Source organism: Gossypium arboreum, chromosome 7 (assembly GCF_025698485.1).
Source record: "Gossypium arboreum isolate Shixiya-1 chromosome 7, ASM2569848v2, whole genome shotgun sequence".
NCBI classification, from domain to species: domain Eukaryota; kingdom Viridiplantae; phylum Streptophyta; class Magnoliopsida; order Malvales; family Malvaceae; genus Gossypium; species Gossypium arboreum.
Window position 1 is genome coordinate 97,708,395 of NC_069076.1, and position 9,220 is coordinate 97,717,614.

At 34.4% G+C, this 9,220-nt stretch overlaps 1 protein-coding gene and 1 pseudogene across 1 annotated transcript; both read right to left on the reverse strand.

Moving 5' to 3' along the window:
• Nucleotides 1–1,524: 1,524 nt before the first annotated feature.
• On the reverse strand, nt 1,525–3,142 carry LOC108485209 (berberine bridge enzyme-like D-2; annotated as a pseudogene).
• A 1,419-nt stretch (nt 3,143–4,561) lies between these two features.
• LOC108485210 (berberine bridge enzyme-like D-2) lies at nt 4,562–6,187 on the reverse strand. The gene has a single exon (XM_017789048.1). It carries the CDS (start codon nt 6,185–6,187, stop codon nt 4,562–4,564), a length of 1,626 nt encoding a protein of 541 aa, XP_017644537.1.
• Nucleotides 6,188–9,220: the final 3,033 nt, after the last annotated feature.

Consider the following 9,220-nt stretch of genomic DNA (forward strand, 5'->3'; position numbering starts at 1 on the left):
GGCCAACATGCAACATAGGAAAAAAGGTGGTGCCGAAAATGCAAGCATGGAAGACATAAGGGCAAAAATGTAAAGAAGAGATATTTTATAAACACAAGACTCTATTTACTTTTTAATTATATTAGGATAATTGTTAGATATTATTATTTAGATTTTATTTTAGCTTTTATCTTTATTTATTTTAATTATCTGTATTTATCTTTTAGAATTTAAGTAGGACTAGACTAAGTTTCCTAATATTATAAATAGGGGATGGAGTAACTCAAATTTCATATCATCTTTTCTGTAAAAAATTCCTCCCAAAAAGAAATCTTAGCCTTGTTCTTTTCTTTATTCAATAAAATTTCATTGTTTTTATTTAGTCTATTTCTTTCCCCAACATGAGCCACTAAATCCATCTAGGCGAAGGTTATCAAAAATCCTCAAAAAAAGTTCATAAGGCTTAGAATCCTCTCTTAACCTTCTCAACGAATATTCATCACTTCTCCGCATTACGGGGCTGACGCTTCCGCCCATGTCCCTTCAAAAGTGATCTTTCCAACTTGTGCAAGGAACGGCTACTTTGTATATTTTGGGAAGGTTGCACAGTTGGCTCGTTAGCTTACTGCGTCAGTGGTTGTCAAGCCCAAGAGACAAAATGGCGTGGAATTCGTCATTGGGAAGTGATGATCTAGTGTAAGACGGTCCCACAAGAGCGACGGTTGGCTAAAGTCAAGTTCCTCTAAATTATAAGTTTACACCCTAAGTGGAGTTGGTGGTCGTAGGCGTCCTCTTCCACTATAACAGGCTTATTTAATTCGAGAATGATCACCTAAAAGCTGAGGATTAAACCCAAGGAGGATCGAGACAACCGGAGGCTAGAATCTCGCCACATGAGAAACTCTCTCTTTTCCCAAACTCTGTTTATTTTTATATTCTCTATTTTAATTTTCGCAATTTATTTAATTTTGCAATTTTAATCAACTTTTAATTCTGTCTTTTTATTTTTTTTCCTCAGGTATGCAGGTTTTCTTGGGCACGATTCTGTCTGAGATCTCACGAAACAAGACATTGTGCAATGACAAGACTTATTAGTGATTTACATTTCATTGATCAAATACTAAAAAGCTAAACAACAATTTTAAAAAATGAGTAGAGGTAAAAAGTTGATTTTGTTTTTACCCCTAAAATGTTCCAAATTTATTTATTTTTCTTGTATATAATTGTTGTGTTTAAACTATTTGTAGTACACGCGAATCATCATTAAGTCACATTATTTTATTTGTTTTCAAGACCAGTAAATTTTTTAAATTAATTTAATGCCCGTCAATCAAGATTAAGCCATGTTATTCTATTAACAAGAATGTTAATGTCAGGGAACGAAAATTTAAAGAAACTAAAATATAGGGAATGATTTTTTTAATATGTTACATGGACTTGCAGCAAATCTTATATGTGACAATTACATATTTAGTACACCCTAGGTAGAATTTTATGTTTTCAACTAACAAACAAGTATATGTGACAAGTATAACCTTTCCAAGGCTAGAAAGTACGTGCCTTGAGACCAGTAGTGGTGGAGGGAGGAATACCCTGTTGGTTTTTGAAAACATTGTTTGGATCAATCAGTGTCTTGGCTTTCACCAACCTATCATAGTTGTTCAAGAAGTATTTTTCACCCCAAACTCTAGCCATCTCAACGGTATCTTCAGATAGGACACTAGTGTTAATTAATTCCATCACCCCAAGGTCAAAGTCCATGTAATTTACATAAGCTGCCCTTGGACCCCATGAAACATGGCTAGCCATTGCATCATAAAAATCTCTTATCCATTCTCTATATTCATTGCTTCTGTTTTTTTCTTCTTGATGCCACTCGACCAGGTATTGTATTGTATTCAAATTCCCATATCTATGAGGAAAAGCAATTGAGTCGTTGCTTATGTTGTTCATTATGCCACCATAAGCGTCCATATTATATATCCTTTGGGCTGCTTTTCAAGAATGTCGATGGCAGTTCTTATGCCCGTAAGAGAAATTGGATTCCTTACGTAGTCTGATTTGGCCTTGAAGTAATGCTTGTCATGCAGGTACCTGTTCTTGAGGTCTGAGACTATGGCTCCATCACCTAGACCAGAGAAGAATAACACTGATTCAATCCAACTCATTTCCTTGCAATCTTCCTCGGCGACACCCAATTCGGCAAAAACCCGACCTAGGATCAAAACAGCTCCTCTTTTTCGACCGAGGAAGAAGCCGTTAAATGTTGCTGATATGCCAATAGACTTAGCCTGAGGCAGGCCAGCACCAACAGCGCATGGCAAATACATATCACCTTCTAAATTTGGAGCAACATGTTGCCATTTGTTTACTAAATTAGCTACATGTGCTTTGGTGCTCGGTCTAGACACAATGAAGCTGGTTACGGTCTTTGGTACTCTCAATAACTTAATTTTCCAAGCGTAAACGATTCCCCATATGCCACCACCACCACCTCTAATTGCCCAAAATACATCTTCTCCCATGGCTTGCCTGTCTAATAATTCACCCTTTGCATTAAGGAGAAGAGCATCAATCACATTATCAGCTGCTAGCCCATATTTCCTAGACAAAAACCCAAAGCTACCACCACCAATATGACCACCAGTCCCTACCGTAGGACATGATCCTGCTGAGAATCCATGAATGCCACTTGAATCGGCAATGGCATGGTATGTCTCACCAAGTGTTGCACCACCTTCCACCCATCTGTTTCATTTCCCAAATCCACGGAAACACGGTTTAGATTCATCATGTCTATAATCACAAATAGAGCCCCATCACTAGCTACCGATGAAGTACCCTCATAGCTATGGCCACCACACCTTACTCTAATCTCCCATGGCCCTTTTGTACAACACACGACAGTGTTGATAAGTTGCTCCTTATTCTCCGGTAAGATAATAGCTATTGGCTTAGGAATTGTGGGTTCAGCAAAACGAAGATTTTGAATGGAAAAGTTGAGAAGAATAGAGTAGTCATGATTATGTACGTTAGAGGAGATGGTATAGTTGCTGATATTATAAGAGTTAAGACAAGACATAATATTTCTCTGATCAGGGGATGCTGAGCCCGAGACCGAGGGAGATGAGATAAGAAAGAGAAGGAGGCTCAAGTTCACCATGGCTGTTAAAGATATGGATATCAAGGAACCTCGGCTACGGATTTTATTGAATATTGGAGAATCATGGTATACGTTGACGACAACGGGATGCACAAGGCAAGATGGAATACAAGGGAGTTGTCGTGGCCGGCCATTGTTTTTCTATTAGAAGTTATGCAGACAAAAACTCCCATCGCTATTTTTTTAAGGATGATCTCGAAGTGCAAGGCAGCTTGCAACAAATGAAATGTGACAAAACTGCTTGCATATAATATGAATATGATATTAGATGCATTTTCAATTGATTCCCATGTAGTAGAATACCATGGTTGCCATGGAACTCAACGCAAGGAAATAATTTCTGTAACCCCGCCCACCGCAAGAATCGTACAGTTTTTTCATAGGATTTAGTTGAAATAAGTATTGATTCAACTGTTGGAGATATCAAATTGGACATTAAGAGGAATGGTGATCTCATGGACTCATAACTTTATCACCTAATCTCCACTTAATTTAACTTCAACCACAAAATATTTTTATTAATAAGTAGGTTTTTTAAAATTATTATTAAATATACATGTTCAAATCATATTATCCCATTCATGCCTTAATACTAAATTTTTCTAAAACAAATTATTTCAGTTAAATCATTATATTTTATTTGAAATTTTATAATTTTAAAAGTTCTATTTTGAAATAACAAATGATTGGAAGAAGTGACTTGAGTTCCTTCCTCAAGTAATTGTATTGACTTTAAATCAAAGTCATTATTGTTGGAAAAATTTTATTTGAATATCACTCCCAATCCAAACATGATTAAGCTCAAATTGTAAAACAAATAAAAACACTTGGTTATAAAAAAAATTAAAAAAAACTCTATTTTGAGAGAGAAAATTCATATGAGACTCCAAACCGTACTACCTTATAACAATTTTATTTGAACCTATTATAAATTGGTTGGTCACATCAGTTGGATCTAAACTAAAAATCCCTTAATTGAATTTTATAATTTTATATTTTTTTAATTTATTTATGTTAAATTATTCAAATCGTCTTGAAAATAAATTATATGATTGGTTAAACTACATAAATGGTAAGGTTTGTAGTTGAAGTATAAAAGTACTGCCGGCCAAGCAAACAATCCAAAGTCTGTCGTGTTTCATCTCATGTTTTAATTTGTACGATAGACTGAACTCCAATCCATCTTTCCATGATTTGTTTGGCAAGACAATGAATAGGACAAATGTGCATAACGTAGTACACGTGGCAAATGAGTAATTTACATACAGAAACTAAAATATAGGGAATGATTTTTTTAATATGTTACATGGACTTACAGTAAATCTTATATTTGACAATTACATATTTAGTACACCCTAGGTAGAATTTGTGTTTTCAACTAACAAACAAGTATATGTGACAAGTATAACCTTTCCAAGGCTAGAAAGCACGTGCCTTGAGACCAGTAGTGGTGGAGGGAGGAATACCCTGTTGGTTTTTGAAAACATTGTTTGGATCAATCAGTGTCTTGGCTTTCACCAACCTATCATAGTTGTTCAAGAAGTATTTTTCACCCCAAACTCTAGCCATCTCAACGGTATCTTCAGATAGGACACTAGTGTTAATTAATTCCATCACCCCAAGGTCAAAGTCCATGTAATTTACATAAGCTGCCCTTGGACCCCATGAAACATGGCTAGCCATTGCATCATAAAAATCTCTTATCCATTCTCTATATTCATTGCTTCTGTTTTTTTCTTCTTGATGCCACTCGACCAGGTATTGTATTGTATACAAATTCCCATATCTATGAGGAAAAGCAATTGAGTCGTTGCTTATGTTGTTCATTATGCCACCATAAGGGTCCATGATTATATATCCTTTGGGCTGCTTTTCAAGAATGTCGATGGCAGTTCTTATGCCCGTAAGAGAAATTGGATTCCTTACGTAGTCTGATTTGGCCTTGAAGTAATGCTTGTCATGCAGGTACCTGTTCTTGAGGTCTGAGACTATGGCTCCATCACCTAGACCAGAGAAGAATAACACTGATTCAATCCAACTCATTTCCTTGCAAGCTTCCTCGGAGACATCCAATTCGGCAAAAACCTGACCTAGGATCAAAACAGCTTCTCTTTTTCGACCGAGGAAGAAGCCGTTAAATGTTGCTGATATGCCAATAGACTTAGCCTGAGGCAGGCCAGCACCAACAGCGCATGACAAATACATATCACCTTCTAAATTTGGAGCAACATGTTGCCATTTGTTTACTAAATTGGCTACATGTGCTATGGTGCCCGGTCTAGACACAATGAAGCTGGTTACGGTTTTTGGTACTTTCAATAACTTAATTTTCCAAGCGTAAACGATTCCCCATATGCCACCACCACCACCTCTAATTGCCCAAAATACATCTTCTCCCATGGCTTGCCTGTCTAATAATTCACCCTCTGCATTAAGGAGAAGAGCATCAATCACATTATCAGCTGCTAGCCCATATTTCCTAGACAAAAACCCAAAGCCACCACCACCAATATGACCACCAGTCCCTACCGTAGGACATGATCCTGCTGCGAATCCATGAGTGTCACTTGACTCGGCAATAGCATGGTATGTCTCACCAAGTGTTGCACCACCTTCCACCCATGCTGTTTCATTTCCCAAATCCACGGAAACACGGTTTAGATTCATCATGTCTATAATCACAAATGGAGCCCCATCACTAGCTACCGATGAAGTACCCTCATAGCTATGGCCACCACACCTTACTCTAATCTCCCATGGCCCTATTGTACAACACACGACAGTGTTGATAAGTTGCTCTTTATTCTCCGGTAAGATAATAGCTATTGGCTTAGGAATTGTGGGTTCAGCAAAACGAAGATTTTGAATGGAAAAGTTGAGAAGAATAGAGTAGTCATGATTATGTACGTTAGAGGAGATGGTATAGTTGCTGATATTATAATAGTTAAGACAAGACATAATATTTCTCTGATCAGTGGCTGCTGAGCCTGAGACCGAGAGAGATGAGATAAGAAAGTGTAAGAGGAGGAGGCTCAAGTTCACCATGGCTGTTAAAGATAGGGATATCAAGGAACCTCAGCTGCGGATTTTATGGAATATTGGAGAATCATGGTATAAGTTGACGACAACGGAATGGACAAGGCAAGATGAAATACAAGGGAGTTGTCGTGGCCGGCCATTGTTTTTCTATTAGAAGTTATGCAGACAAAAACTCCCATCGCTATTTTTTTAAGGATCTCAAAGAGCTAGGCAGCTTGCAACAAATGAAATGTGACAAAACTGCTTGCATATATATATGAATATGATATTAGATGCATTTGCAATTGATTTCTACGTAGTAGTATACCATGATTGCCATGGAACTCAACGCAAGGAAATAATTTTTGGAACCCCGCCCACCGCAAGAATCGTTCACTTTTTTTTCATAGGATTTACTGATTTAGTGGAAATAAGTATTGATTCAACTGTTGGAGGGATCAAAATGGACATTAAGAGGAATGGTGATCTCATGGACTCATAACTTTATCACCTAATCTCCACTTAATTTAACTTCAACCACGAAATATTTTTTATTAATAAGTAGATTTTTTTTTTAAATTATTATTAAACATACGGGTTGAAACCATATTATCTCATTCTCACCCTAATACTAAATTTTTCTAAAATAAATTATTTCTGTTAAATCATTCTATTTATTTGAAATTTTTAAATTTTAAAAGTTCTATCAAAATGATTGGAAGAAGTGACACTAAGTTTCTTCCTCGGATATTTGCATAGAGTTCGAATCAAAGTCATTATTGTTGAAAAGACTTTACTTGAATATCGTTCCCGGTCTAAACATGATTAGGTTCAAATTATAAAACAAATAAGAACACGTGGTTATAAAAAGAAAAAAAGAGAGAGTCTATTTTGAGAGAGAAAATTCATATGAGACTCAAAACTATACTACCTTATAACATATGTTATCTGACCCTATTATAAATTGGTTGGTCACATCATTTGGACCTAGACTAAAAATCCCTTAACTGATTTTTATAATTTTATGATTTTTATTGTTTATTTTTTATTTTTATTTTTGAATTTGTATTAATTTATTTATATTAAATTATTCAAATCGTCTTGAAAATTAATTATCTGATTGGTTAAACTATATAAATGGTAAGGTTTGTAGTTGAAGTATAAAAGTATTGTCGGCCAAGCAAACAATCCAAAGTCTATTATGTTTCACCTCATGTTTTAATTTATACCAAACTGGACTTCAATCCATCTTTCCATTATTTATTTAGCTATACAATGAATAGGACAAATGTGCATAACGTAGTACACTTGCAAATAATTAAAATTAAGATTGAGCAAATAAGTTAATTCATACAGATTCTTTTAATTTCTTTATTAAAATTTTAATCACTTAATCAATTAGAATTAAAATGATTTTAATCATTAGATTAAAATAAATAGTTCTAAATTTTAGAATTTAGATTTATTTTATTTTATTAAAATAAAAATAATACATTTTTTTCTTTTCACAATGTAATTAAAGTATTAGGGTTTCCGATTTTTTTTTCAAAAAAAATTGGAATGAAAAGTAAGATCAGAGTTATTAAGATTAATCAATTTGGGTATTAGGTTTTTTTTATTGAAAAATTTGGTTTGACCTGGAAATGCTTCTTTGGGATATTCATATGGCAAATATGGAAAAATCACAATCTTTTTCTATTTCAAGGGACGTCTTGGAGTAGTATTGATGTTATTAAAATCTCTTATAGTTGGGCCAAACAGTTTATGATGTTAGCTAGGGGCCCAACAATAACAACTCAAGTTCAAACATGTACACTAACTTGCATGGAAGCCGGGCCTAATCAAATACTGAGGGGTCCGTAAAGCTTGAGGATGGCTCTGCGTCAGTAGGAGGGATTGTGCGAGGCCAAGCTGGAAATTGAGTCTTTGGTTTTAATAGATTCTCGAGAAGCTGCTCTGTGTTCGAGGCAGAATTGTGAGGCATCTTAGATGGCTTAGACATATTGAGCAATTGAGGTTATGTTGATGTGTAGGTCCAGACGGATAGTCTAGAAGTGGTATCTGCCATGCAAGAGGGTCTCAATAGAGGATCTAACTCTTCTTTGATTAGGAGAACTCTCCAGCGATTTTCCCGGTTTCATCATTGGAGTATTTGTCACATTCCTAAAGAAGAGAATTAGGAAGCTAATAGACTGATCAAATTGACTCATTTGGATAGTCAAGGTTTACAAGTTTTTGAAGTATCCCCACTTGGGCAAAATGGGTTGCATAATGTAGTTTGCCTTTTTATTTTATTTTTGTCAAAAAATAAAAATTGGTCCTCAATTTTTTTAATTAAGAACAATAATAAATACCTAATACCTAAATTGATTAATTTTAATAATTTTAATCTCTTACTTTCCATTCTAATTTTTTACTAAAAAAATATGAAAGTACAAATTATCCAAATTTTTTACCCTAAGACTTTAATTGCATGGTGAAAAAAAATAAAGAAGTGAAAGATTAGATATCGTTGAATTTATTTTAATAATATAAGATAAAATATAAAATTTAATACTTAAAGCCATTTATTTTAATCTAATAACTATAATCATTTTGGTTCTTATTATTCTCATTTTTAAAGTTAATGAACCATTCTTAAAATGGTTCATTTCAACCACATGACGTGATTTAAAAGTTTATAACATAAATTTTAACCCACATGGTTGTCATCAATATGTAGATACAAACTTCAATTTAATCTATATTAAGGTAGACTGAATTGGTGTGGCACATCAGTTAGAAAAAATATTATTTTAAAAAATACTTAAAACATGGTATCACAGTTTGAAATTTAATCCTTAAGGTCCCTACTACTTTCTAATATTTCCATTTATGGTGTATAACATATGTTTTAATGTATGCCTTGTACTGTGGGTCAAATTGACCATGGTATAGTAGTCATATCTATCAACTATATTTAATAATTCATCCAAATCTATAAAAATAAAAATTATTTAAAAACATGAATTCATAGAGATTAATGATGATTCTATTTAATGACATTAGTCGGTCTAAATA